Source organism: Ciona robusta, chromosome 1, assembly GCF_009617815.1.
Source record: "Ciona robusta chromosome 1, ASM961781v2".
NCBI classification, from domain to species: Eukaryota; Metazoa; Chordata; class Ascidiacea; order Phlebobranchia; family Cionidae; genus Ciona; species Ciona robusta.
Window position 1 is genome coordinate 2,765,881 of NC_143235.1, and position 27,788 is coordinate 2,793,668.

A 27,788-nucleotide genomic window follows, 5' to 3' on the forward strand; every position below is an offset into this window, starting at 1 on the left:
CGGTCAGTTGCAGAAATATAAGCGGTATAGTGAGTAGCAGGTGTTTTGCCAAAGAAGAACTTGTTGCTTAATTTCTTGTATAGTATAGGCTAGTGTTGATACATTGTACAAACACAAACATGCACGTCTTCACTTATACGCTTTACAGTAAACCTAGTGATTCAGATGTGTTTATGGTTGAGTCTATAGTTGTAACGAGCGGGTGACTCGAAACTGCTAAAGAAGAGGTGTTTTCCGGAGCAAAACCACGTAGGCGAGTTATGATTAGAAAGCTGTGTCGAGATTGCATGTTAAATCATTTTTGGTATAACAGTGGATTGAGTTGTAGGTTTTATAAAATTATTACAAATTGTGTTAGATTTATCCGAACGTTGAAGAATGACTAGAACACCTAAATTAACAGTTGCGCTTGGCTGAGTGTCACTCGTTGTATTTCATTAGATTTGAGGTTATAAATAGACAGATTAGATTTGAGGTTATAAATATTAGATTTGAGGTTATAAATACGATGCAGCTGCTAACTTGTTTGTAGGTAATTGCAGCATTAGTACGTCATCATTTAAGGCTTGTATTTTTTACGAAGCATCTTACATATAAAGTTTTCTTGTGGAATCCTAAGTTAGGATTGCCGAAATGTTCGCAACTTTAATTGCGTTGGTTGGCGTCTTGGCTCCGTTATCTTGTAAATGCCAATTAACTGGTAAGTTTACGGTTGTTTTGCAGGCATAAACCACCTTAGCTTGAATATAGTGGGGTGGGGGACGATGGTACACTTTTAGCACATAATATCCAAATATCCTGATCGTGTTTTAAACAATTAACAACGGTCTATATGTGAGTTGTAAGGATACAGTTTTATAATTCTTTGAATGTTTTTTTGTTTACTACTAAATGGGACGAGAAAACAGAAAGAAAAGGTGTCCGATCTTCTCCCACCCTACATGTTAACAGATGGTTGTTATGCAGATGCGTAATGTTGCTTATGCAATTAAAATACGACAGCGCTTAAAAATGTATCAGACGAAATTCAGTTTTTTAAATCTCAGTTTACGTTAAAAAGTTTTTTTCTTAAACTTAAATATAAGTATATTCTCAGCCCCAAGCAGCGTTACCTTCACTGTTACTTCGCCGAACAGTTTCACGGTTCATTTTTCGCCTGTCTTTGGCGCTACTGCGTATAAAGTGACGTACACTGCCCAGCACAACTCGACGGACAGTGGATCTGTTGAAGTTACGAATCCACCAGCCCGGGTAAAAACAAATACTTTATTATAATCATTTAGACGCATTTTGTCTTTATATGTTTGATGGAAAACATTTTTGGGACTTTCGAATAAAAACTTTTTTTACGTCTTTCCAAAGCTATACATTTTGCATTCGCTGTTTTGCTTCATACGTTATTTTAGGCGTTTTCGCGCCATTGGAGCTCTTTGTTCCGGCAGAATACGACAGAATCTTTGATGTTCATGCATAACTTGTGGTGCGAAAAACGTCATTTGGTAACTGATTATTACAACGCAAAAATTACCTAATGGGTTAATTTTTGACAGCAAAGCTACTATTAAAGTGTCAATAAACCGATTAAAGTGGGTAAAACTGATAAAATACAAAACTATTCAAAATTTAAGATTCGGAATTCTAGATTTGAAATAAAGTGTTCTAAGTTATTATAGTTTGGGTTCCCATTCTTATAACAGAATTATTTATAGGTTTTAAAAGCGGCAGGTAATATCAATTACAATGTGGTGGTGCAGGCCATTGATTCAAACAATAAATTGGGTACCAAAAGCACGAGCGTCCGGGCCAGAACAGGTAAATAATTATTTCTAAAGCCTTGGGAAAGGTAAATATTTATGTTCACTTTCTCTTTCTGGATGTTTTAGCTCCGGATGGTTCAAGGATCCTGAACGTGATCACCACTCCAACTTTCCTCACCATCTTCCTGGAAGAAACTCCGGGAGCAACAGCATGGGAGGTTGAGGTTAATGACACAATTGCAGGGACATCAAGGATCATCTCTGTTCCAACTGGTGTTTCTTCAAATACATCATATGTGGCTATGTAGGTTTGGAAAAAAAGATTTGTAGACAGTTAAGGTGTATCCTATTCTTAAAATTAAGTGCCCAGAGGTAATGGGTTCAAGGCTTGTCGCTGCTATCATTGTGGCATATGTTAGAATAAATCTGGTTAAGACACTTAACACCAATTGCTTTAACCTAGTGGCCATTAATGGGTGGTCTAAATTGTCCGGCATATAATATATATATATGTATTTATATATGTTCTAAACATGGTAACTCGTAAGCTGGCACAAGGTGTATGAAACAGAACACCTTGTTTTAACTAATGCTCTGGCAACTGAGAATAAAGCAGGTTATAATAAAGTATTAGGCAGAATTTCCTTGGAATTTCCTTGCTGTTTCAAAAGAACTTTGTTACTACAGCATAACATCCCTCAACCCAAACACTCCACACACACTGAGGGCAAGAGTATCTCAATTAAATGGTGTGACATCATTCACAGCAACACAGAGTCCATTTGGTGCACAATACTCTATTAGCACAGGTATATTGACGTTATTATAAGTTGGAAACTATAACAATGATACTTGTACAGACAAAATTTCTGCTTTCGGTCGAGTTGTACTTTCGACAAAACAATACACATCCAACCTTGCCACAAACCAAGTGTTTATAAACCAAACCAATGCTGAACTACTGGCAGCATATAAGGCAATATCCTCAAATGTGGAAGATGTTTTGATGGTAGAAGTTGCAAACAACGGTGGGAATGTTCTTTACCATCATGAGATTGTTTTATCTGATCGAGATGCATCGGCTGCTTCAGTTAATCCTAATATTACTCAACTTACACTAAATGGAACATTGTATTCTGGTTTATTAGCTGCTTATAGCTGTAAGTAATATTTGTACTACAGTTTTTTGAAATTCTCTGTGGTTTAACATTTTAAAGAAGTAGGCTGTTATATTTCTAACAGGGATTTATAATATGTTACCCTTGCATGGATAATCTGCACTTTTTTATGATTCTCTGGTGACATACTTTAAATATTGCTTGTGTTGTCTAATGACCTTTATCCATTTGTAAATGTTTATACATTATTACTTTTCTTTCAGTGGCAAAAAGTCCTGGATATTTATTTATAAGTTCTCCCTTCACAACAACAGAAAGAATATTAGTTTACGGAAATAATGGCTTGTGCTCTCCTGTAGCATTAGCAAGTGACTTAAGACAGTGGCTTCTATTTTCAAAGGTTCAAAAACAACCACAGATTGCTACAATGAATGGAGTTGAATCTCTACCTTCAACTGCCTCAAGTTTTGAATTTTCAAATGGTAATATAATTATGCTACTTTTTAGAAAATTCTAAACTTAACACCTAAAAATTTCTACAGCAAATGTAGTCAGTTTATTAAGTGCTAAACAAATTTAATTTGGAACTGTATTAGTAAAACCTCTAAACAAAACAAAGCATCTAAAATGTAATTTTTTTTATAAAACAATAACACATTTGTTTTATATAGATGGGGTTCGTGAGCCTTCATCAACAACCAACTATTTCAACTTTTCAAGCAACACCATATATGGTATAAAACATAGATACACAATAAAGTTGTGTTCATCCAGCAATACTACAGCTCCTGTATATGATCGAGTGTATGAAGCTGCTTTCCAAAGTTCACGTACCAAACCTTCAGACAGATACATTATCTTTTACTCAACAGGTTTTTTGTTTAAAATATAATACTAAAGTTAGACCCATGCTAGGTTATTATCAAAGTGCAAATCATTTCCTTTTTAAAGCAAATTAATGTCGTAACATGGTACTGTTATATTGTAACTATTATCTAAATTTCAATGCATTTTTTCAGCACCAGTTATATCGACGTCAACAATCAGCAGCACACCAGGTGATGATGGAACCAGTGTTACAATCAACATTCCTCAAACTTTAATACCCAGAGCTATTGGCTTAACAGCAACCTTCAATACTTCTAATACAGTCACACTGGATGAGGCAGACCTGGATGGATCATCGGTGTACCAGGTTTGATTTACAATTATCTACAGACTTTGTTTTGTATAACATTATTGGAGTAACTTGTCTTTTAAGCAAAATTTTCAAATGATGTTAAGGCAACAGCTCAGTTTGGTTGGTTGGTTGTAGAGAGTGTTTACGATTCTGTTTGCCTGAATGCTAATCTTCCGGCAAAGTGGCAGTAAACACAAGTGTTAGTTGTAGGGTACAAAGCAAATTATCCTTAAACTTTTTTGTGCAGATAGTAATGAACAACTTACCAGTGAACAGCATACTTACAACCAATCTTAATGCTACTGTTCGTCAACATACTCAAACTGCATCATCTGCTATAAGTACATTTAACATCACAACAGGTGCTAACATATTAATCCAAGCTATGGCTTAGCAATAAACCAAACAGAATCTCAATTAAAAACTTCTACTACAAAAAAAAATAATATAAATTACTTAGGTATTTTACACAATTATGTTATTTTAATAATTTTTTTATCATCTCAAAATTTATTACCCAAAATTTATTAACTAAAATGTAGGATATATATATATTACCAAATTATACTTGTAAAGTTTGATTAAATGAATATTGTGTAAGTCAGGGCTGACCTAATCCATTGCCCAAGTAAAACCTATTAAATATCTGCTATAACTGTACAAACGACAGCTCTTGCTTTTTAGATACTAATGAATGTACATTAAACATTGACAATTGTCATGCAAATGCTAATTGTACCAACACAATTGGAAGTTTTACATGTACTTGCAAAACTGGGTTTACTGGTGATGGTGTATCATGCACAGATATTGATGAATGCGTAACAGGTGTTCATAACTGTCCACTTCATACAATATGCACAAACTACAATGGTAGTTTTACTTGTGAATTCGCTGGTAAGTTGCATATTGCAGCAGAACGATTTTCAATAGTGTGGAAATGCGAAGTCTTTTGTGGAATGTTAATGGTCATAGGCTGGTATGACTACATTGTGCAACAGTTTCGTAAATGTTAATAACTTAGGCTTCTTTTTTCTCTGGACATGGTAAATTAGTAAAGGGTAATGTTAGGCTTCCAGCTACATGGCTACTTGGTTTGGGCTTGAGCTTCGAGGCTTGACGCTGTTACAACAGTAGGCGTATGGGTCCTTGCGCAAGACACCCAATAACAATTTATCCAACCTAGAGTTTTTTATCAGTTGTCAAAAACGCCATGCAAGTATAAATAGTTTTCATTTATTATAAGAATTTGTTTTTAGGCATTATCGTCAACGGATCGTCTGTAGAGAGCGTCTACTCGAGCAAGAGCCACACAGTGTTAAACATTGTGTACAAGATGTGTTTTCAATCCACCCCTTACAAAGTAGAAGTAGTTGCTCGAATGTTCAATGGCAATTCCACCCCACGTTTCAACGCCACACCCATTGATATTCAATCACATTCGTTTATGATGACGTTACATAGGGTAGATATCGACAGCGGGTGGTCCACTTCCGATATATTAATATCGTGGAAAGCTTATTTCAATTTACCAGTTTAAAAAGAATTAAATTATAACCGCAGCACAAATTCAAATTAGGGCTTCTTATAATTGGGAAATCTCTATATTTGACGTTCGGCAATTTAAGGTCTTGTCCAAAAAAATGCACAAAATTAGTTACTACTATGTGTTTTGTTATCGTATACTCTACGACGCTTTAACTTGTGTAGTCGGCACGTTTTCAATCGCCCGTACGTTTATATATGTGAACAGTGCGTGTCCTTAGCACTTTACATACAGTGCATATTCGCACTTAATCTTATATACAGTAGGGTGGGGGAAGACGGGACACCTGTAGCACGTAGTATCTAAATATCGTGTTTCAAACAATTAACAACGGCATATGGGAGTCGTGAGAATACGGTTTAAAATTCTTTGAATGTTCTTTGTATACTACCAAATTGGACGAGGAAATCGAATAAAAAGGTGTCCCATCTTACCCCAACCTATACTATATAACGTTGAAACGTTAACCATATATTTATTAATTTGCATTACCCACATTTACAAAATTTTATAACCCTAACCCGGCGACTCTAAAGACCATTGATAAGTATTAAAATCACGGAAATGTGGATTTTAGGTTCTAATGGTATCCCATCTTACCCCACAGGACTATACGTAGTGCAAGCCGCGTGATGGACTGTAAGTCACGGTCACAATCAAATGATTTTGTGTTTCACTCCGTTTTTTCCCGAACCCAAATCGTGCAAAGTCGTAGCCTATACCACGAAACAGGCATTTTTTCCGAAACCAAATCATGCATCAAAATAGAGCCTGCGTTGCGTGGTGCAAATAGCAAAATATAGCTAGATATTAAAGACCGGATGTGTCAGGAAGATTAGTTTCGCAAAATAAAAAAAAATGCTATAGTAATGCCTACTATATACGACAGCAGAATTCGGTCTATGAAAAATTACTGTAAGTCTTAAAGTTTTACTAATACGCAGTATCGATAGCAATAAAAGTTGTTAATAATTTAACTGGTTTTCGAGCTACTCTTTTTATAGGCTGTATAAAATGATTGTGTTTGTGTGTTTTATAGGAAAACTTAATGACGTACATATAGCTTTATAGGGGCGTCTTGAAATTATATATAAGATTGCTTTGGTTAACTGTGACTATAGGTCGCCAGAGCCTTACCTTATATGTTTATTACAAAGCAGTTTTCATACAGAAAGTTTAGCAACATGTTAAGACTAATTTTACTTTGTATGACATTCTTATTGGCCGTATGCCCTTGCCATGGACAATTACCAGGTAAGCATGTTTATATATATGTATACTTGCACATTCCCCAACCGTTAACTGGTTAAATAAAGTTATTTTTTAATATTTCGTTCTTAGACGTTTTTTACGGCGTTTCTTATTGCGCAATAGATTGTAGAACAGCACTTGCGAAGCCTGACTTTTGCACACTGCGGTGAAAGGATGTTATTTATTAAGCTTCATGCGTTGAGGCTTATATATGTTTCGTCACTAAACTAAGTCGCCTTGATGTGTTTATGCGTTTTGTTTGTGCAAACTGTGTTTTACCCGATTGAATTTAACTTGAGCAACCCGACAAGCGTGTATTCGCCCCTGTATTTAACTTTGTGATGATGCCCGATATTTAATTCATTACCTGAATTATCCTGAAAACGATCTAAAGCCCCGGTTTAAAAAAATAAGAGTGTTGGATGGGTTAAATGACTTCGAGCAAATCCAGCTTCACACGAAGGCGTTAGCGGGGTACTACATCTGCTTTAGTTGTAATTGCTTTTATAAAGAGACTGAACAGTTCACGATATATCTCGCTTTATTTTATTCCATTTGGGGGGTCTATAAGTACACGATAGAGTATCAGGAAAAATCTTACCTGGCGGCCGGGTAAGGGCTCGAAAGAGCCCGCCATGAGCCTAGACTGACCTTGAGGTAACAGTGTCAGTAGTGGCGTTCCTTTCGTTCGCTAAATAGTTAGTCAGTTTTCATTATCTATACAGCAAAAGGCGTATTATATACCAGTACGGAATCAAATGACAATAGTGTGGCGGCATGTGATAAAATGAAAACACCCACAAAGTTACATTGTATGACCCATGTTATAGCGACTGTCATATTTCGGCCACGTGAGGATAAAGCAAGTTACATTCATTCACATTCAACTATTTGGACCTATCAGCGACTAAACGGAATATCATTAACCTCGTCCAACGTGGGGATCGTTTTCGCGAGATTAATCTCCCATAATATAAGTCGTATCTGCAATTTGGTCACTTCATTTATGTGTTGAATTGTAATCGACCATTCGATTCAATGGTAGCCTATACATTTCCATTACTTTAAGTGCGCTCTTCAGTTATCCACTCTATAACATAAGCAATGCGGTAACGTTTCAATTTACTACTAATTACTTCTAGCACCAAGCGGAGTCACCATATCTGTTACTTCGCCAACGAGTTTCAACGTTGATTTTTCGAACGTCGTTGGCGCTGTCGATTACAAAGTAACGTACACTGCGCAGCACAACCCAGCGGACACTGGTTCGGTAAAAGTAACGACTTCACCAGCTCAGGTAACAAACTGTGCCAGGAAGGTGCTAGTGAAGAATCTTCCCCCCCCACCTTATTTGCTAACCACTAACCCCTAACCCCTATGATAGGGGGTTAGGTGTTGATAGTTAGACGGATAGTGGTTATAGGTGTTAGTAGTTAGTGGTTAGCAAATAAGGCGGAAGGAGGAGATTCTTCACTAGCACCCCTATTTATTTACGGTTGTTTGTTGCTGCATCCTGCTGTTGAAATATCATATATACTTTTTTGCTTTAACACAGTATTCTTTAGGTGTCGAATGTTGCAAGTAATATTAACTACAATGTGGTGGTTCAGGCTATTAACTCAAATAAAGAATTAGGGACCACAAGCAATTTAGTTCGGGTCCGAACAGGTAAAATTGTAATGCTCAACTTAATGATTATTGCTTAACCTAATGAATAAATTATACAGATTGGTTTTAATATTTTTAGCTCCGGATGGTTCTTGGATCCTGAACGTGATCACCGCTCCAACTTTCCTCACCATCTTTCTGGAAGAAACTCCAGGAGCAACAGCATGGGAGGTTGAGGTTAATGACACAATTACAGGGACATCAAGGATCATCTCTGTTCCAACTGATGTTCCCTCAAACACATTGCATGTGGCTATGTAGGTTTTATTTTATATTACAGTATGTTGCTGCTGATAGCTCAATTTCACATTAAACATAAAACAGCATTTAGAGAGCGGTAGCACATTGGTTACTAATGGTTAGTGCGCCTGCCTCCATTGGCTATTCGTTTAATGCTCGTTGCTGCTACCATTGTGGGCATATTTGTCCTTCACTTAATGGCAATTGCTGTAACTCAGTGGTCACTAACGAGTTGTCTAAATTAAATTGTCAGCCAAACAGAAAAAAAAACACATCTACAAATTTATACATGTGGTAACTCGTAAGCTAGCATGAAGTGTATGAAACAGAACACCTGTGCTATAAAGACTGGTTTTCCGGTCATGAGAGGATAAAAGTCTGCAAGTTACAAGTTATTTAAGCGCTTTGTTATTTAAAGAGAAAACTAACAACCAAATATCTTTGTTTATTCTTAGCAAATTGCCCCTCCACCCAAACACTCCACACACACTGAGGGCAAGAGTATCTCAATTAAATGGTGTGACATCATTCACAGCAACACAGAGTCCATTTGGTGCACAATACTCTGTCAGCACAAGTATACTTGGGATCTCGTGAAGCTGTGGTATTAATTTTTAATCACTTGTTTCTTTCCACAGACAAAATTTCCGCTTTTGGTCGAGTTGTACTTTTGACAAAACCATACACATCCAACCTTGCCACAGACCAAGTGTTTATAAACCAAACCAATGCTGAACTACTGGCAGCATACAAGGCAATATCCTCCAATGTGGAAGATGTTTTGATGGTAGAAGTTGCAAACAACAGTGGGAATGTTCTTTACCATCATGAGATTGTTTTATCTCATCGAGATGCATCGGTTGCTTCAGTTAATCCTAATATTAACCAACTTACACTGAGTGATGGAACATTGTATTCTGGATTCTTAGCTGCTTATGATCGTGAGTATTATTTTTAAAACAATATTTTAAAATTCTCTTTGGTTTAACATTTTACAGCAGTGTTATATTTCTAACAGGGATTTATATATATGTTACACTTGCATGGGTAATCAGCACTCTTTATTATTCTTGTGACATACTTTAAATATTGCTTGTATTATCTTATAACTTCTATGTTTTCATGAGAATAGTCTGCCATGATTAAAAGTCATATCCGCAGTGTTGACATTGATTAACAAAGTATTGTGATTGGGTAATGTGACGTCACTCTAAGCGTTCAGTTGCAACAGATAAGCCAGTAATATAGTATATTATAATTGTTTATATCACCCTTTATGTCCCCAAGGCGATGACCAGCAATAGACTGTTAAAGGAAAGTTACAAATTTTAAACATATAATTTTGGACATGTCTATTTTGTATCTGGCGTCATGATAGAATGGTTACATGCCTGGCACTTTAACCACAGTATACACTGTTTGTTTTTGCCATGTATATCCATAACCAAAACACTTAATGTTTATTGCTATAATTTGTCTGCATTGCAAATAAATGTGTTTCATATATGTTTCAGCACCTGTCCTACCCTCATCTTCAGTATCATCAGCTGTTATAACATCGGGAGGAATCAACGTGGTTCTTCCAGCATCTCTTGCTCGAGCAACTCAGTATTCAGTGACAGTTGGAACAAACACAGCAACACTTGTTCAATCTGATCTGGACAGTTCATCATCTTATCAGGTTTGGTATTATAATATTATACTATAAAAATAACTGTGACATTTTTATTAAGATACTTTAAACTTAGGTGGGGTATGATTCTACTACTACTTTTTGAATTGATCATTTTGTTTACTTCTCTGACATTTAGGGCTGTAACGGAAAAACAAAAATATCTTTATTAATAATATTTATTAAATTTACCTCTTTTCAGGTTTTTGTTCCTTCTAAGACCACGATAAAGAAAGGTGATAATATGCCAGTAAGAATGGAAGCAACATCAAGGTTTGCAAATGGAAATGCTGCTAGAGTAACTGGAAATTTCAATGTCTCTGCAGGTTTTGTGATGTCCTGATAACTGTATGTCATATATCGCAGTGTAAAAAATACCTGTTTTTGGCAACAGATATTGATGAATGTACAACCAATACTGACAACTGCCATGCAAATGCTAATTGTACCAACACAATTGGGAGTTTTACATGTGCTTGTATGCCTGGATTTACTGGTGATGGCTTATCATGTACAGATATTAATGAATGCACATTGGGTACACACAACTGCGACACAAATGCTACTTGTACCAACACAACTGGAAGTTTTACATGTGTTTGCTATTCTGGGTTTACTGGTGATGGTGTTTCTTGCACAGATATTGATGAATGCACATTAAATACTGACAATTGCGACACAAATGCTACTTGTACCAACACAATTGGAAGTTTTACTTGTACTTGCAATACTGGGTTTACTGGTGATGGTGTAACATGTACAGATATTGATGAATGTGCATTGGATACACACAACTGCCACACAAATGCTAATTGTACCAACACAAATGGAAGTTTTATGTGTACTTGTATGCCTGGGTTTACTGGTGATGGTTTATCATGCATAGATATTGATGAATGTGCATTGGCTACACACAACTGTCATACAAATGCCAATTGTACCAACACAACTGGCAGTTTTACATGTACTTGCAATACTGGGTTTACTGGTGATGGTGTTTCTTGCACAGATATTGATGAATGCACATTAAATACTGACAATTGCGACACAAATGCTACTTGTACCAACACAATTGGAAGTTTTACTTGTACTTGCAATACTGGGTCTACTGGTGATGGTGTAACATGTACAGATATTAATGAATGCACATTGGGTACACACAACTGCCACACAAATGCTAATTGTACTAACACAAGTGGAAGTTTTACATGTACTTGCAATACTGGGTTTACTGGTGATGGTGTAAACTGCACAGATATTAATGAATGCACATTGGGTACACACAACTGTCATGCAAATGCTATGTGTACCAACACAACTGGAAGTTATATATGTACTTGCAACACTGGGTTTACTGGTGATGGTGTAACATGTACAGATATTGATGAATGTACATTGGGTACACACAACTGCCACACAAATGCTAATTGTACCAACACAAATGGAAGTTTTATTTGTACTTGTATGCCTGGGTTTACTGGTGATAGTGTAACATGTACAGATATTAATGAATGTACATTGGGTACACACAACTGTCATGCAAATGCTACTTGTACCAACACAATTGGAAGTTTTACATGTGCTTGCAATACTGGGTTTACTGGTGATGGTTTTTCTTGCACAGATATTGATGAATGCACATTGGGTACACACAACTGCCATGCAAATGCTAATTGTACCAACACAAATGGCAGTTTTATATGTGCTTGCATGCCTGGATTTACTGGTGATGGTGTATCATGTACAGATATTAGTGTCTGCAAAACTGGGTTTACTGGCGATGGTGTATCATGCACAGATATTAATGAATGCACATTAAATACTGACAATTGCGACACAAATGCCACTTGTACCAACACAAATGGAAGTTTTACATGTACTTGCAATACTGGGTTTACTGGTGATGGTGTAAACTGCACAGATATTAATGAATGCACATTGGGTACACACAACTGCCACACAAATGCTAATTGTACTAACACAAGTGGAAGTTTTACATGTGCTTGCAAAACTGGGTTTGCTGGTGATGGTGTATCATGTACAGATATTGATGAATGTACATTGGGTACACACAACTGCAATATAAATGCTATTTGTACCAACACAATTGGAGATTTTGCCTGCAGTTCATCAAGTAAGTGATTATTGAATGCTCTATCTTAAACGAGTGAGTCTGTCGAGACACTGAGGAAGGCTGGGTTCTCCTACCTTCTTACAATAAGTAAGCTGTTAACGCCTAGTTCCTGTTTGTGTACATGATTATGCATCATACACTTTAATCTGTATACCCCATCTAAAACCAAACCCGAACGTGCAATATTTATATATTAACTATTATAATGTTGTAATACTTTATTAATAACTTTCGTTTACAGCATCAGAAACTGCCACAATGCTAACGGTTATAGTTGGAGCTCTTCTTTGCGTTGCTACTATCCTGTTTTAAACGTTTGTTTTGTAGATGCAATCGCAGAAACATGTATAGAGTTATGGGCTATAGTAATTAATCGTATATCAAGTTAATATTTTCCACTAAAACCTATGTAGTTTTGTAATTGTAGTTTTGTAGTTAATGGTGTTTTATCGTGTACATTTGTAGGTAACTTTGAATACAATCATGCTTTACAATTTTGGTGATAACTTCTTGCATATGGTATAAGATTACGTGGGCCGAATGTAGCTTATTGCTTAACACAACTTGTTCCGTGTTGTATATAACTTTGTAGGTGGTTGTGGTTAGTTCCAGCCTTCGAGTTTGTCGGTATCGAATGGGAAATGGGTGTTTTACTTTCAGGAAGAAAAGAACATTCTGTAAGAAAGATTGCAAATATAACAGCGATGGTTATGCTCGCAAAGGTTCTATACGAAAGTGAGGCACACAAAGGGACTTGGCATTAGGCCTTTTTCTAAAAGCTATTTTTGATGGTGGATAGAACAACTTATTTTAGAATTATGATATAACCGTCGCCGCGCGACTGTAAGCCATTTTTAGTGGTTAAAAACGCGATTAGGAAATATGAGGTTTACATGATAACGGTATTTTGTCTGACAGTATTCATCTTTACAGTTTTACGCGTAATCAATAACAGTTATGAACCGTATAATCGGGGCAACCTTACTTACAACGATTTACGTTTTAGCTCATTCTGTATGCTACGGCCAAGTTGCAGGTAAGTTTCATGCGGCGTATCGAACTTAGTCTTTGGGATATAGAGTAGGGTGGGGAAGATGGGACACCTTCTCATTCTATTTTCTCGTCCCATTTGGTAGTAAACAATAAACATTTAAAGAATTATAAAACCGTTTCCGCACAACTCCCATAGACCGCTTTTAACGCAATCAGAATACTTGGGTATCATGTGCTTAAGGTGTCCCGTCTTCCCCAACCCTGCAATAGCCAAAAGAGTTTGCATTGCAAAGTTTACGTTGGACGCAACGAGGTTTACTATCTCGATATTTAAGCGGAATAGCTGCTTCTAATAAAAATATGTCAATTCGTATACTAACCAACAGAGAAATTTTATGCTAGGCCCACTCACATTTATGTTAGGCCTACTTACAAAACGTTTCAGTAAATTATTGTGACTGCTTTAGTAGATATATTGGTTCGAATAACCTAAACGCGTTGCAGCGCCAGAGAACATCAGCGTGGACAAAGTGGGATCGACTGGGTTTACAGTGAGTTTCAATGGCGTACCAATCGCTGCAAATTACCAGGTAAAGGTAACGGCACAGCACGACTCGTCAGATTCTGATATATTTAAAATTCGAGCTTCTAGCAACACAAGACAATCGTATGAGGTAATTGCGCTGTTTTAGTTATAAGTATTCTTGACTTTTTGCATGTAAATGTATCATGATGCACTCAAACATAACAACATAGGAACTGTTAAGTTTTTTTATTTCGTTTTTTTTTCGACAGGTAGGCAATATGTTACGTGCATTAATCAACCATCTGTGCTTTTTCGCTTTATACATACCAGACTTCTACACAGTTGTCAAATATAAATATAACTAGTTGATAATAATATATGTTTCCCATAAAGTTTTGCTGACTTTACTTTATTCTTGTTTATTAACTTTAGGTTAAAAGCAGGAAAAGCAATAGAAACTACATTGTTCAAGTAAGAGCTCTTGATGGAAGGAACACAGCAAGTAATTACACAACTAAAACGGGCCCTTATGCCAGAACAGGTCTGTATGAATTTTTACATGAACTAGATTAAAAATGTTCTTGTACAATCATTTCATATTTGATAATCAAAAGTATGAATATATAATTTAGCTCCGGATGGTTCAAGGATCCTGAACGTGATCACCACTCCAACTTTCCTCACCATCTTCCTGGAAGAAACTCCGGGAGCAACAGCATGGGAGGTTGAGGTTAATGACACAATTACAGGGACATCAAGGATCATCTCTGTTCCAACTGATGTTCCTTCAAATACATCATATGTGGCTATGTATGTTTGGAAAAAAATGGAGTTGTAGACGGTTAAGGTGTATCCCATTCTTAAAATTAAGATAAAGTGCCCAGAGGTAATGGGTTCAAGGCTCGTTGATGCTATCACTGTGGGCGTATGTTAAACTTAATCTGGGTAAAACACTTAGCATCAACTGCTTTAACCTAGTGGCCATTAATGGGTTGTCTAAATTGTCATCCATAATATATATATATATATATATATAAATACTTTTAAAGTTCCAAACATGGTAACTCATAAACTGACACAAGGTGTATGACACAAAACACCGAAAATAAAGCAAGTAATATTTAAATATAACAAATTAATAAGCAGAATTTACTTAGAATTCCCTGGGTGATTTTAAAGAGTTTTACCTCATTTACTACAGCATAACATCCCTCAACCCAAACACCCCACACACACTGAGGGCAAGAGTATCTCAATTAAATGGTGTGACATCATTCACAGCAACACAGAGTCCATTTGGTGCACAATACTCTGTCAGCACTGGTACACTTCGGATCTCTTGAAGCTGTGGTATTATTTTATAATCACTTGTCTCTTTTAACAGACAAAATATCAGCTTTTGGTCGAGTTGTACTTTTGACAAAACCATACACATCCAACCTTGCCACAGACCAAGTGTTTATAAACCAAACCAACGCTGAACTACTGGCAGCATATAAGGCAATATCCTCAAATGTGGAAGATGTTTTGATGGTAGAAGTTGCAAACAACGGTGGGAATGTTCTTTACCATCATGAGATTGTTTTATCTAATCGAAATGCATCGGCTGCTTCAGTTAATCCTAATATTAACCAACTTACACTGAACAATCGAACATTGTATTCTGGATTCTTAGCTGCTTATGATTGTAAGTGTAAATATAACCAAAACTTTTCTATTAACATTTAAAAATATAAAGATAACTTTGATTACCTTACTGTGTACATATTGTTCACAGTTAAAACCATTTACTTTTACCTCAATACACTAGTTCTACTTTAAATATAGATTTATAATACAACATATTGTGACTTTAAATATTTCAGTGGCAAGAAGTCCTGGATATTTATACAGAACTTATTCATTTTATGGCCTCCAAGAAACAGTAAGGTTGCTGGTCTATGGGAACAGTGGATTGTGCACTCATGTTGGTTTAGCTAATGACACCAGACTGTGGCTTTTGTTTACAAAGATTTCTAGTCACAAACAGATTTCAATAATACAGATGCGAGGCAGTCATGTTGTTGATACTGTATCCAGTTTGTACATTTCAAATGGTCAGAATATGTAATTTATTATATATTATATATACAAAATTTGCATAAAAGCATGATTATATATTATTACTCTGTAAACAAAAGATTTATATATAATTAAAACAACTTTATTAATATATTGCAGATGGGATTCATAGGGATTATTATCATCGATTCGACTTTTTTAAATTCTCAAGCAACACCATATATGGTATAAAACATAGATACACGATAAAGTTGTGTTCATCCAGCAATACTACAGCTCCTGTATATGATCGAGTGTATGAAGCTGCTTACCAAATTGCATCTTCTGTGCCTTCAGACAGATACACTATCTTTTACACAACAGGTTAGTTTGTATCGAAAATATCAGCACATTGCTGGCAACTGTTCATTGCTATTGAAATAAAGCCTAATGTAACAGTAAGATAACATACTTATTCACATGTCTAAGCGTATAAGCATCGACAGTTGCCCATAAAGAAATTATTTGAAATATTTAGCTCAGTCAAAGTACGAATTATTAAATGCTTAATGTTAGACCTGCATAAACTTGTTGGCATCTGTAATGTATACACTGTTTAGACACTTTTTTATGTTGGTGTGTGTATCCATGAACTGAACACGTAACGGGTATTACTTCAAAAACAAACAGTATCATGTATATTTAACAGCACCTGTCCTACCACCATCTTCAGTATCATCAGCTGTTATAACATCGGGAGGAATCAACGTGGTTCTTCCAGCATCTCTTGCTCGAGCAACTCAGTATTCAGTGACAGTTGGAACAAACACAGCAACACTTGCTCAATCTGATCTGGACAGTTCACCATCTTATCAGGTTTGATTTACCCCTTTGCTTAATTTTAAAGTTGATGTTTTCTAAAACATCTGTTAGACAATGTAATATTATTAGCTTTTAAAATCTAATATTTAACTTGAATGTAGTTACTTAAACTAATTATTTTTAGGTCTTTGTTCCCACTACCTCTACAATTAAACAAGGTGATTTTGTTCATGTGCAAATTGAAGCAACTGTAAAATTAGCTAATGGACTTAATGCCACTGCAAGTGGAAATGCCAGTGTAGCAGCAGGTATGTTTGCATATATGCATGTGACAATGTGGTGATATATCTTTTTTATTGGAAATTTAGATATTGATGAATGCACATTGGGTACAAACAACTGTCATGCAAATGCTACTTGTATCAACACAAATGGAAGTTTTACATGTACTTGCAATACTGGGTTTACTGGTGATGGTGTATCATGCACAGATATTGATGAATGCACATTGGGTACAAACGACTGTCATGCAAATGCTACTTGTACCAACACAATTGGAAGTTTTACATGTACTTGCAATATTGGGTTTTCTGGTGATGGTGTATCATGCGCAGATATTGATGAATGCACATTGGGTACACACAACTGCAACACAAATGCTACTTGTACCAACACAACTGGAAGCTTCACATGTACTTGCAAAACTGGGTTTACTGGTGATGGTGTATCATGCACAGATATTGATGAATGCGTAACAGGTGTTCATAACTGTCCACTTCATACAATATGCACAAACTACAATGGTGGTTTTACTTGTAAATTCGCTGGTAAGTCACAAGTTGCAGCAGAACAATTTCCAAAATTCAGGAACGCAAAGTTTATTTTATAAACTGTTAATGGTCATGGGTTATAGGCTATAGTAGGAATACATTGTGGAAGAGTTTTGTGAATGGCAATAACTTAGGCTTCTTTTTTCACTGGACTTAGTAAACTGATAAAAGGTAATGTTAGGCGTACAGCAACATGGCAGCCTTGTTAAAAATCAAAGGTTTGGGCTTGAGCTTTGTGGCTTGACGCTGCCACAACTGTAGGCGAATGGGCCTTGCCTAAGACACCTAATGACAATTTCTCCAACCTAGAGTTTTTTATCAGTTGTCAAAAACGCCATGCAAGTATAAATAGTTTTCATTCCTTATAAGAATTTGTTTTTAGGCATTATCGTCAACGGATCGTCTGTAGAGAGCGTCTACTCGAGCAAGAGCCACACAGTGTTAAACATTGTGTACAAGATGTGTTTTCAATCCACCCCTTACAAAGTAGAAGTAGTCGCTCGAATGTTCAATGGCAATTCCACCCCACGTTTCAACGCCACACCCATTGATATTCAATCACATTCGTTTATGATGACGTTACATAGGGTAGATATCGACAGCGGGTGGTCCACTTCAGATATATTAATATCGTGGAAAGCTTATTTCAATTTACCAGTTTAAAAGAATTAAATTATAACCGCAGCACAAATTCAAATTAGGGCTTCTTATAATTGGAAAAACTCTGTATTTGACATTTGATAATTTAAGGTCTCGTCCAAAAAAATGCACAAAATTAGTTACCACTATGTGTTCTGTTATCGTATATTCTACGACGCTTTAACTTGTGTGGTCGGCACCTTTTCAATCGCCCGTACGTTTATCCATGTGAACAGTGCGTGTCGTTAGCACTTTACATACAGTGCATATTCGCACTTTAATCTTATATACAGTAGGGTGGGGAAAGACGGGACACCTGTAGCACATAATATCCAAATATCGTGTTTTAAACAATTAACAACGGTATATGAAAGTCGTGGGGATACGGCTTTATAATTTTTTGAATGTTGTTTGTATACAAATTGGACGAGAAAATAGTATAAAAAGGTGTCCCATCTTACCCCAAACTAAACTATATAATGTTGAAACGGTTAACCATCTATTTATTAATATGCATTACCCACACTTACAAAATGTTATAACCCTAACCCGGCAACTCTAAAGACCATTGATAAGTATTAAAAACACGGAAATGTCGGTTTTAGGTTCTAACGGTATCCCATCTTACCCCACACGACTGTACGTTGTGCAACCCGCGTGATGGACTGTAAGCCACGGTCACAGTCAATGATTTTGTATTTGACTCTGGTTTTTCCCGAAACCAAATCGCGCAACGTCGCACATCACGAAACGGGCTTTTTCCAAAACCAAGTCATCAGGGCGCATCAAAATAGAGCCTGCTGCTTTGCGTTATGTAAAAAGCATTATATATATATACTTATGAAAGACAGGATGTGTCTGAAAGCTTAGTATAATAAAAATACTAAAATTATACTAAGATTGCTTTGGTTAACTGTGACTAAAGGTCGCCGCAGCTTTACCGTATGTTTATTACAAAGCATTTTTCATACAGAAAGTTCAGCAACATGCTAGGACTTATTTTACTTTGTATGACATTCTTATTGGCCGCATGCCCTTGCCATGGACAATTACCAGGTAAGGATATATTTCTATATCTGGATATTTGCATATTACCCAACCGTTACTTTTAATGATGTCGCCCTGGACTGCATGTGTTTGACGGCGTTACTTATTGCGCAATAGATTGAAGAGAACACTTGCGAAGCCTGCCTTTTGTGCACTGCGATGAAAGGATGTTATGTATTAAGCATCATGCGTTAAAGCTTATATGTTTTCTCAATAAATTAAGTCGCCTTGATGCGTTCATGCGATTGTTTGCAGGACATGTGTTATTATCCGATTTTCATGAATTTAACTTAAGCAACATTTGTGGTTAAGTAGTAACGGTTGCATACAATTAAAGGCGCCGTCACATAAAAGGAGTGGTAAAGGGCCCGGCAACTATAAGCGTGTATCCGTTGTTTATTGTTGTTTAAAACTTGATCAGGATATTTGAATATTAGTTGCTAAATGTGTCCCATCTTCCCCCACAGCACTATATAAAGGCGCCAGCACAGCACTATATATAGAAATGCGCCAGCGGAGTGCTACATCTGGTTTACTTCAAAATGCTTTAAAAAGAGACTAAAGAGTTCACTATATATCTTGCTCTATTTTCTTCCTTTTTTGGTTTACAAGTACACGATAGAGTGTCGGGCAAAATCTTACTTGGCGGCCGGGTATGAGCTCGTAAGAGCCCGCCATGAGCCCAGACTGACCCCAAGGTAACAGTGTCAGCAGTGGCGTTTCTATCTTGTTCGTTCGTCGTTAGTTAGTTCTCAATATCGTGTACAGCAAAAGGCGTATTCTATAGCCTACCAAGACGGAATTAAATGACAGTAATGTGGCGGCATGTGATAAAATGAAACTATTTGAGCCTATTAGCAGTTGAACGGGTTATTATTAACCTCGTCCATAGGGGGTGGTTTTCGCGAGAATAATCTCCCATGATATAATTCGTATCCGTAGTGTAGACAATGCTGTAAGTAATTGAATTCGGTAATGTCACATTACATAAGCAATACAGCAACGTTTCAATTTACTACTAATTACTTCTAGCACCAAGCAGAGTCACCATATCTGTTACTTCGCCAACGAGTTTCAACGTTGGTTTTTCGAACGTCGTTGGCGCTGTCGAATACAAAGTAACGTACACTGCACAGCACAACCCACTGGACACTAGATCTGTAAAAGTAACAACTTCACCAGTTCAGGTAACAAACTATGCCAGGGAAAATTGATGCTTGTATATTGTGGTTCAATACTAGACAGTTGTGCATTGCATATACCGTCATGTGAGACCTGTTTATTCACCCTAGCACAGTGGTTCCCAAACTTTTTTTTCACCCGGCGCCACTTGAGCTATTCAAAATGTTTGCGGCGCACTTAGCCAAAGGTCTTAGAAATAAAAACGCATTTTTACAGTTTTATCGTGTATTTTAAGATTAGGCTCGTTTAAGCATATGAAACTTAAGCATATGAAAAGTGTTGTACCACAGTCTGGACATGATTATTGCAAACCGAAAGAAATAATTGGCATTGTTACGTAATATACAAATCTACTGTACAGATAGAAATGCGAAAACAAACTTTTTAAATTTTATTATTAAACAAACACGTTGGATTTTTATATAAAACAACAATTTATATTGCAATAAAATATTAATACAAATCAATTATCTCGACCATGCTAAATTGGAAATGTTTCTGCAAATTTTCACGGCGCACTTGACGAGTTGCGTCGGCGCACTAGTGCGCCGCGGCGCCCACTTTGGGAACCGCGGCCCTAGCATATTCTTTATTGCCGCATGTTGCTGTTTAAATATCATGTATAGTTTTTGCTTTGACACAGTATTCTCCAGGTGTCGAATTTGGCAAGTAATATTAACTACAATGTGGTGGTTCAGGCTATTAACTCAAGTAACAAATTAGGGACAAAAAGCAGCCAAGTTCGGGCACGAACAGGTAAAAGTGTAACACTTCACTTTATGATAATCATACAGATCGGTTTTAATATATTTAGCTCCGGATGGTTCAAGGATCCTGAACGTGATCACCACTCCAACTTTCCTCACCATCTTCCTGGAAGAAACTCCGGGAGCAACAGCATGGGAGGTTGAGGTTAATGACACAATTACAGGGACATCAAGGATCATCTCTGTTCCAACTGGTGTTCCTTCAAATACATTATATGTGACTATGTGAGTGGTATATTTTTGCAAAATACAATAAGTTGTTTTATTCAATCTTTGTACTGTTGAATGTAACCTTTTTTACGTGGGGCTGTTAATACGTTCCTCATCTATTAAGCTATTTGTTTAAGAAACCACTTCTTTGTTTGTAAAATTGCTTCATCTTTTGTTTTTTTTATCGTTGACCATATGTTCCTAAAACTTAAAATTGGGTGTTAGTTAACATAGTTAATTTGCCCTAAATCTTAGGTCCTCCAGGACCTCACTCATATAGAACAGAATAGTTAACATAATTTTTGTGTTTACAGCATAACGTCCCTCAACCCAAACACTCCACACACACTGAGGGCAAGAGTATCTCAATTAAATGGTGTGACATCATTCACAGCGACACAGAGTCCATTTGGTGCACAATATTCTGTCAGCACAGGTATGAATAAAAATCAAGTCTGCTGAAATTATAGTAAAAGTCGGACCATACTTAATAATTTTATATTTCTTCAGACAAAATTTCCGCTTTTGGTCGAGTTGTACTTTTGACAAAACCATACACATCCAACCTTGCCACAGACCAAGTGTTTATAAACCAAACCAATGCTGAACTACTGGCAGCATATAAGGCAATATCCTCAAATGTGGAAGATGTTTTGATGGTAGAAGTTGCAGACAACAGTGGGAATGTTCTTTACCATCATGAGATTGTTTTATCTGATCGAGATGCATCGGCTGCTTCAGTTAATCCTAATATTAACCAACTTACACTGAGTGATGGAACATTGTATTCTGGATTCTTAGCTGCTTATGACTGTAAGTATTATTTTAATTCCCTTTGGTTTAACTTTTACAACAGTGTTATATTTCTAACAAGAATCTATAATATGTTACCTATAGCTAATTAGCACTCTTTACTAATATCCTTTGTATATATTAATAATATCCTTTGTATATTTTACTCTTATATCAATAAATGTTTATTTAAATGTCCTCGAGCACCGTGCCAAATTGGATAGCGCGGCGCTGTGGTATAGTGGTTAGTGCACCCGCCTGTAACACAGAGGTAATGGGTTCAAAGCTCGTCGCTGCTACCATTTTGGCGTATGTGTCCTTGGGCAAGACACTTAAGGACAATTGCTCCAACTCAGTGGTCACTAATGGTGGGTTGTCCAAATTATAAGCCATACCTAAAAAAAATGAAAAAATCCAAAAAAATAATTACCTACAAAGTAACATACATGGTAACTCAGTAGCTGGCGCTAGGTGTATTAACCCCCGTGTTATAACGGCTGTCGTTTTCCGGCCGCGCGAGGATAAAGTAAGTTACATTCATTCATTCATTCATTCATTATTACTTTTATTTCAGTGGCAAGAAGTCCTGGATATTTATACAGAACCAATCCCTTCATAACAACACAAAGAATATTACATTATCGAAATAATGGCTTGTGCTCTTCTGTAGCATTAGCAAGTGACTTAAGACAGTGGCTTCTATTTTCAAAGGTTCAAAAACAACCACAGATGGCTACAATGAATGAAGTTGATTCTCTACCGTCAACTGCATCAAATTTTGAATTTTCAAGTGGTAATATTATGCTACCTTTTAGAAAATTCTAAACTTATAACTTATAATTTTCTATCGCAAATGTAGTCAGTTTATTGAGTGCTGAACAAACTTAATTTGAAACTATTTGTAAAATCTTATTGTAAAAAAATCTAAAATGTTAACACTTTTTAGATGGAGTTCGCCAGCCTTCATCAACAACCAACTATTTCAACTTTTCAAGCAACATCATATATGGTATAAAACATAGATACACAATAAAGTTGTGTTCATCCAGCAATACTACAGCTCCTGTATATGATCGAGTGTATGAAGCTGCTTTCCAATTTGCATCTTCTGTACCTTCGGACAGATACACAATCTTCTACACTACTGGTTGGTTTACATAAAAATATCATAATTGCTGAATACCGACACCTGTTAATAAGCCCAGTGATTCACTATGGTTTATGATGGTATATATTACTCTTTATGTCTCCAAGGCAATAAACAGTAATGCACTGTGTATTTTTATAAAAAAGAAACTACTAAAGAAAAGTTACGAGTTTTTAAATGTTTAATCTTGGACATGTCTATTTTTGGTGTCTTGGTAAAATGATTATTTTGTATCTGGGTAAAATGATTACAGCACTGGCACCTTAACCACAGGATACACTTTTTGAGGTTTAATAAAAATAATATCTTTTATTTGTCTATTCGATTACGGTAGCAAAGGTTTAGAAATATTTTAAACGAAAAGACAGGATATAGCGGCACTTGTTAAAACACGCTTACAGTTAAAAACATATTTAATTGAAGAAAATAATCATGGTTGCTACACCTAGCAGACAAATGAGTCATTTATGTCTAATTCAGGTTAAACTTCCAATAGAAACAAAAGACATAGCCCATAAAGACACAAAACACACAACCCGTAAAGCCATGGCGGTAAAGTGGGCTTTAAGGAATTGACTTCTAGTGCGATCTTTGTGTTTTTATGTACATCCATGATCAAGACACTTAACGTTTATTGTTTTAAATTGTCTGCATTACAATAAATGTATTTCATGTATGTTTCAGCACCTGTCCTACCACCATCTTCAGTATCATCAGCTGTTATAACATCGGGAGGAATCAACGTGGTTCTTCCAGCATCTCTTGCTCGAGCAACTCAGTATTCAGTGACAGTTGGAACAAACACAGCAACACTTGCTCAAACTGATCTGGACAGTTCACCATCTTATCAGGTTTGGTATTATAATATAAAAATATTACGTGTAACAGTCACAACCTTATTCACATACTCTTACTTTGTTTTATACTCAGCCGTGTTATAGTATTTTTTATTTTACAACAACTTTTTATTTTAATTTTGTGTACTTCTCTGACATTTAAGGCTGTAACGGGAGAGGCAAAATAGTTTTATAAATTTTATTTCTTAATTTTACCCTTTTTCAGGTTTTTGTTCCTTTCAACACCATAATAAACCAAGGTGATACTATATCAATGGGAATTGAAGCAATTTCAAGGTTTGCAAACGGAAACACTGCTACAGTAACTGGAAATTTCAATGTCTCTGCAGGTTTGGTGATGTCCTGATAACTGTATAATATATATTGTCAATGAACGAATAAACATATCTGTTTTGGCACAGATATTGATGAATGTACATTGGGTACACACAACTGTGACACAAATGCTAATTGTACCAACACAAATGGAAGTTTTACATGTGCTTGCAAGACTGGTTTTTATGGTGATGGTGTATTATGCATAGAGATTAGTCTATGTGAAACAGTTTCGAACAATTGTCATGTAAATGCTAATTGTACCAACACAATTGGAAGTTTTACATGTACTTGCAATATTGGGTTTACTGGCGATGGTGTATCATGTACAGATATTGATGAATGCACATTGGGTACACACAACTGTCATGCAAATGCTAATTGTACCAACACAATTGGAAGTTTTACGTGTACTTGCAATACTGGGTTTACTGGCGATGGTGTATCATGTACAGATATTGATGAATGCACATTGGGTACACACAACTGTCATGCAAATGCTATTTGTACAAACACAGTTGGAAGTTTTACATGTACTTGCAATACTGGGTTTACTGGTGATGGCGTATCATGTACAGATATTGGTCCATGTGAATCAGTTTTACACAATTGTCATGCAAATGCTATTTGTACAACCACAATTGGAAGTATTATTTGTACTTGCAATACTGGGTATACTGGTAATGGCGTATCATGCACAGATATTGATGAATGTACATTGGCTACACACAACTGTCATGCAAATGCTCTTTGTACAAACATAGTTGGAAGTTTTATTTGTACATGCAAAACTGGGTTTACTGGTGATGGCGTAACATGTACAGATATTGATGAATGTACATTAAATACTGACAACTGCGACACAAATGCTAATTGTTCCAACACAGTTGGAAGTTTTACATGTACTTGCAATACTGGGTTTACTGGTGATGGCGTATTATGTACAGATATTGGTCCATGTGAATCAGTTTTACACAATTGTCATGTAAATGCTATTTGTACAACCACAATTGGAAGTATTATTTGTACTTGCAATACTGGGTATACTGGTAATGGCGTATCATGCACAGATATTGATGAATGCACATTGGCTACACACAACTGTCATGCCAATGCTACTTGTACCAACACAACTGGAAGTTTCACATGTACTTGCAATACTGGGTTTTCTGGTGATGGTGTATCATGCACAGATATTGATGAATGCACATTGGCTACACACAACTGTCATGCAAATGCTACTTGTACCAACACAACTGGGAGTTTTACATGTACTTGCAATACTGGGTTTACTGGTGATGGTGTATCATGTACAGATATTGATGAATGCACATTGGGTACACACAACTGCGATATAAATGCTACTTGTACCAACACAATTGGAGATTTTGGCTGCAGTTCATCAAGTAAGTGATTATTGAATGCTCTTTTTTAAAGAGTGAGTCTGTCGAGACACTGAGGAAGGCTGGGTTCTCCGACCTTCTTACAATAAGTAAGCTGTTAACGCCTAGTTCCTGTTTGTGTACATGTTTATACATCATACGCTTTAATCTGTATACCTCATCTAAAACCAAACCGAAACGTGCAATATTTGTATATTAACTATTATAATGTTGTAATACTTTATTAATAACTTTCGTTTACAGCATCAGAAACTGCCACAATGCTAACGGTTATAGTTGGAGCTCTTCTTTGCGTTGCTACCATTCTGTTTTAAACGTTTGTTTTGTAGATGCAATCGCAGAAACATGTATAGAGTTATGGACTATAGTAATTAATCATATAACAAGTTAATATTTTCCACTAAACCCATTGTAGTTTTGTAGTTATTAATGTTTTATCGTGTACATTTGTGGGTAACTTTGAATACAATTATGCTTTACAAATTTGGTGATAACTTCTTGCATATGGTATAAGATTACGTGGGCCGAATGTAGCTTATTGCTTAACACAACTTGTTCCGTGTTGTATATAACTTTGTAGGTGGTTGTGGTTAGTTCCAGTCTTCGAGTTTGTCGGTATCGAATGGGAAATGGGTGTTTTACTTTCAGGAAGAAAAGAATATTCTGTAAGAAAGATTGCAAATATATGCTCGCAAAGGTTCTATACGAAAGTGAGGCACGCAAAGGGACTTGGCATTAGGCCTTTTTCTAAAAGCCATTTTTGATGGTGGATAGAACAACTTATTTTAGAATTATGATATAACCGTCGCCGCGCGACTGTAAAACATTTTTATTGGTTAAAAACGCGATTAGGAAACATGAGATTTACATGATAACGGTATTTTATCTGACAGTACTCATCTTTACAGTTTTACGCGTGATCAATAAAAGTTATGAACCGTATAATCGGGGCAACCTTACTTACAACGATTTACTTTTTAGCTCATTCTGTATGCTACGGCCAAGTTGCAGGTAAGTTTTATGCGGCGTATCAAACTTAGTCTTAAATAGTTAAGGAGTAATTTTGGGATATAGAGTAGGGTGGGGAAGATGGGACACCTTCTCATTCTATTTTCTCGTCCCATTGGGTAGTAAACAATAAACATTCAAAGAATTATAAAACCGTTTCCGCACGACTCCCATAGACCACTTTTAACGCAATCAGAATACTTGGGTATCATGTGCTAAAGGTGTCCCGTCTTCCCCAACCCTACAATAGCAAAAAGAGTTTGCATTTCAAAGTTTACGTTGGACGCAACGAGGTTTACTATCTCGATATTTAAACGGAATAGCTACTTCTAATAAAAATATGTCAATTCGTATACTAATCAACGGAGAAATTTTATGCTAGGCCCACTCACATTTATGTTAGGCCTACTTACAAAACGTTTCAGTAAATTATCGTGACTGCTATGGTAGATATATTGGTTCGAATAACCTAAACGCGTTGTAGCGCCAGAGAACATCAACGTGGACAAAGTGGGATCGACTGGGTTTACAGTGTTGGGGGCGGCGTAAAATGTAGCTGGTTGTCTCGGTTGACGTTGACTCCGTGCGTAGTTGATCTTTCTTTGGTTGATAGTTGGCGCCGTGAACTTACTTTTCGGTTGCTT

The 27,788-nt window shown here is 36.3% G+C and overlaps 4 protein-coding genes across 7 annotated transcripts; all 4 read left to right on the forward strand.

Annotated features, from left to right (window-relative positions):
• Positions 1-514: 514 nt before the first annotated feature.
• On the forward strand, positions 515-6,545 carry LOC149741351 (uncharacterized). Of its 2 annotated transcripts, XM_089872250.1 has the most exons (12): positions 516-700; positions 1,097-1,251; positions 1,710-1,812; positions 1,884-2,061; positions 2,445-2,566; positions 2,618-2,917; positions 3,139-3,357; positions 3,547-3,747; positions 3,895-4,070; positions 4,303-4,417; positions 4,740-4,952; positions 5,315-6,538. In XM_089872250.1, the coding sequence occupies exons 1-12, from the start codon at positions 634-636 to the stop codon at positions 5,593-5,595; spliced, it is 2,130 nt and encodes a 709-aa protein (XP_089728376.1). In that variant the 5' UTR covers positions 516-633; the 3' UTR covers positions 5,596-6,538. The 2 variants fall into 2 exon arrangements, with proteins under 2 accessions (XP_089728382.1, XP_089728376.1); XM_089872256.1 differs by lacking the exon at positions 4,740-4,952 and having other exon boundaries at positions 515-700; positions 5,315-6,545.
• Positions 6,546-6,723: 178 nt separating this feature from the next.
• LOC149741352 (uncharacterized) lies at positions 6,724-13,060 on the forward strand. Of its 3 annotated transcripts, XM_089872199.1 has the most exons (10): positions 6,724-6,855; positions 7,995-8,149; positions 8,418-8,520; positions 8,600-8,777; positions 9,216-9,337; positions 9,399-9,701; positions 10,275-10,441; positions 10,635-10,758; positions 10,827-12,566; positions 12,808-13,060. In XM_089872199.1, exons 1-10 carry the CDS (start codon positions 6,744-6,746, stop codon positions 12,876-12,878), a joined length of 3,075 nt encoding a protein of 1,024 aa, XP_089728325.1. In that variant the 5' UTR covers positions 6,724-6,743; the 3' UTR covers positions 12,879-13,060. The 3 variants fall into 3 exon arrangements, with proteins under 3 accessions (XP_089728325.1, XP_089728341.1, XP_089728334.1); XM_089872215.1 differs by lacking the exons at positions 6,724-6,855; positions 9,216-9,337 and having other exon boundaries at positions 8,131-8,149; positions 8,580-8,777; XM_089872208.1 differs by lacking the exons at positions 6,724-6,855; positions 7,995-8,149; positions 9,216-9,337.
• Positions 13,061-13,452: 392 nt separating this feature from the next.
• On the forward strand, positions 13,453-19,013 carry LOC149741353 (uncharacterized). The gene is made up of 12 exons (XM_089872226.1): positions 13,453-13,602; positions 14,064-14,233; positions 14,518-14,626; positions 14,718-14,895; positions 15,287-15,408; positions 15,470-15,772; positions 15,951-16,181; positions 16,306-16,509; positions 16,835-17,001; positions 17,132-17,255; positions 17,316-17,774; positions 18,160-19,013. Exons 1-12 carry the CDS (start codon positions 13,524-13,526, stop codon positions 18,438-18,440), a joined length of 2,427 nt encoding a protein of 808 aa, XP_089728352.1. The 5' UTR covers positions 13,453-13,523; the 3' UTR covers positions 18,441-19,013.
• A 148-nt stretch (positions 19,014-19,161) lies between these two features.
• Positions 19,162-26,619, forward strand: LOC149741354 (uncharacterized). The gene is made up of 12 exons (XM_089872188.1): positions 19,162-19,472; positions 20,496-20,650; positions 21,299-21,401; positions 21,460-21,637; positions 21,937-22,058; positions 22,133-22,435; positions 22,989-23,207; positions 23,361-23,561; positions 24,246-24,412; positions 24,624-24,747; positions 24,820-26,139; positions 26,380-26,619. The coding sequence occupies exons 1-12, from the start codon at positions 19,361-19,363 to the stop codon at positions 26,448-26,450; spliced, it is 3,075 nt and encodes a 1,024-aa protein (XP_089728314.1). The 5' UTR covers positions 19,162-19,360; the 3' UTR covers positions 26,451-26,619.
• Positions 26,620-27,788: the final 1,169 nt, after the last annotated feature.

Excerpts from the sequence above, each read along its gene's own strand:
- LOC149741351 (XM_089872250.1), top strand. The coding sequence starts at position 634 with ATGTTCGCAACTTTAATTGCGTTGGTTGGCGTCTTGGCTCCGTTATCT. Across the intron at positions 1,813-1,883 it reads GAGCGTCCGGGCCAGAACAG|CTCCGGATGGTTCAAGGATC; the intron begins GTAAATAATTAT and ends TGGATGTTTTAG. Across the intron at positions 2,567-2,617 it reads ACAATACTCTATTAGCACAG|ACAAAATTTCTGCTTTCGGT; the intron begins GTATATTGACGT and ends ATACTTGTACAG.
- LOC149741352 (XM_089872199.1), top strand. The coding sequence starts at position 6,744 with ATGTTTATTACAAAGCAGTTTTCATACAGAAAGTTTAGCAACATGTTA. Across the intron at positions 8,150-8,417 it reads TAACGACTTCACCAGCTCAG|GTGTCGAATGTTGCAAGTAA; the intron begins GTAACAAACTGT and ends AGTATTCTTTAG. Across the intron at positions 9,702-10,274 it reads ATTCTTAGCTGCTTATGATC|CACCTGTCCTACCCTCATCT; the intron begins GTGAGTATTATT and ends TATATGTTTCAG.
- LOC149741353 (XM_089872226.1), top strand. The coding sequence starts at position 13,524 with ATGAACCGTATAATCGGGGCAACCTTACTTACAACGATTTACGTTTTA. Across the intron at positions 14,896-15,286 it reads AATACATCATATGTGGCTAT|CATAACATCCCTCAACCCAA; the intron begins GTATGTTTGGAA and ends CATTTACTACAG. Across the intron at positions 15,409-15,469 it reads ACAATACTCTGTCAGCACTG|ACAAAATATCAGCTTTTGGT; the intron begins GTACACTTCGGA and ends CTCTTTTAACAG.
- LOC149741354 (XM_089872188.1), top strand. The coding sequence starts at position 19,361 with ATGTTTATTACAAAGCATTTTTCATACAGAAAGTTCAGCAACATGCTA. Across the intron at positions 19,473-20,495 it reads TTGCCATGGACAATTACCAG|CACCAAGCAGAGTCACCATA; the intron begins GTAAGGATATAT and ends AATTACTTCTAG. Across the intron at positions 24,748-24,819 it reads AAATTTCAATGTCTCTGCAG|ATATTGATGAATGTACATTG; the intron begins GTTTGGTGATGT and ends GTTTTGGCACAG.